The sequence below is a fragment of the Penaeus monodon genome, chromosome 30 (genome assembly GCF_015228065.2).
Source record: "Penaeus monodon isolate SGIC_2016 chromosome 30, NSTDA_Pmon_1, whole genome shotgun sequence".
NCBI classification, from domain to species: Eukaryota; Metazoa; Arthropoda; class Malacostraca; order Decapoda; family Penaeidae; genus Penaeus; species Penaeus monodon.
Window position 1 is genome coordinate 36,820,520 of NC_051415.1, and position 1,379 is coordinate 36,821,898.

The window sequence follows — 1,379 nt, forward strand, 5'->3', positions numbered from 1 at the left end:
ACTAGGAAGGTTCTAAAAATCTCTAGAGAGACTAACTACTTTATTTCCAAGCAATAAACTAATGATGTCAACTAGAGAACCACTTTTGTACTGTGGCTACAAGGGGACTAAAACACTAGAACCTCTCCATAATAGATGTAACATGTCGATGGAGAGGACGGTTACTCTAGCAGACTCTTTCTTCAATAAAACAAACTGTACAATGAAATGAAAACAATGGACTTCACATAAAATGCTCAATGCACAAATCCTTTGTTAAATCATACACTTTCCTTACATAAAAAAGAGTGAGTTACATTTCCAGCATATTTGCACAGAAAAAATAACTTCCTGGCCTAGTAAGCTCCATGGATTACTTTTTAGTAAAATAAAATATATATCTCCATCTAAGTAACATCTCTATAGAGAGGTACTTCCAGGCATACTTGTTTCAGTGCCACCTACTTTTTATGGGACTAATTCCTTGAGTTGGCCAAATTTTCTCTTTAATGGAAGAGGAAGGAATTTTAACACTGGAAAGCAGAGCACCAAGAGAAACAAACATGCTTCCTGCACTCACATACTTGCTTGGGAAATGGTCATTAGGAACAAATGCAAAATAATCAACCTAACGAAACATGGAAAATATACATGGTAACATTTCATATTGTTTTACAGTTGAGATTGGTATGACTATAGATTTCAAAAGGGAAGACAAAATTATAATATAAAATAAAAATTTACTTTGCAACACCTATATATAAGTGGAAAGGGGAAAAAAAAAAATACACAGGTTTACAGAAAACCCTCAAGCCAATTACTCTACAATCACTGAAACAAAAAAATTACACGACATGGACCCTTAAGTGAAATGGTTGTACAATCTATATTCCACACTTGACTTGAAAATAAAAAATATTTTCAGACCTATTACAAAAAATCTCTACTTGCAAAAATAAGGAAAAGCAATATTATGATTTTATATAAAAATGACTCCTGGAACTCGCAGGTATAAGTGATTATCAGATGATCCTACTCCTATTCTTTAAAGTAAATTGATGAAGACACATGTACTTTACTCTCCTACTTATATCTAAATACTAACTAGTACATCATTAAGGTCCATTAAGATCCCTTAGATAACGGCCTACTTGAAAGAAGAAGAGAGGTCTTAACATTAAAAAAATAAAATCTAATCAGCCTCATGATTGCCTTCTTCCTCATCATTGGTTGAAGAGTGCCAGGTAAGCCTCTCTTCATAGAATTTGATGACGACTTGTGGACAACGAACATTTGCCTGCCTTGCTGGTACTAAATCCGCTTCATCTGTCCCTCGCCTGCAAAGGAAGAGATCATACATCAAATTTAAGTGCAAACACAAAGAATATCAATATTTGTAT

The 1,379-nt window shown here is 33.8% G+C and overlaps 1 protein-coding gene across 2 annotated transcripts in view; it reads right to left on the bottom strand.

The window, feature by feature from the left end:
* Positions 1 to 25: 25 nt before the first annotated feature.
* Positions 26 to 1,379, bottom strand: part of LOC119592768 (chromobox protein homolog 1-like) — a gene marked incomplete in the record, with an annotated part of 23,118 nt that continues 21,764 nt past the window's right edge. For both annotated transcript variants that reach the window (XM_037941699.1, XM_037941700.1), the window contains 1 exon segment: positions 26 to 1,316. In XM_037941699.1, coding sequence (XP_037797627.1) covers positions 1,172 to 1,316 — 145 coding nt within the window.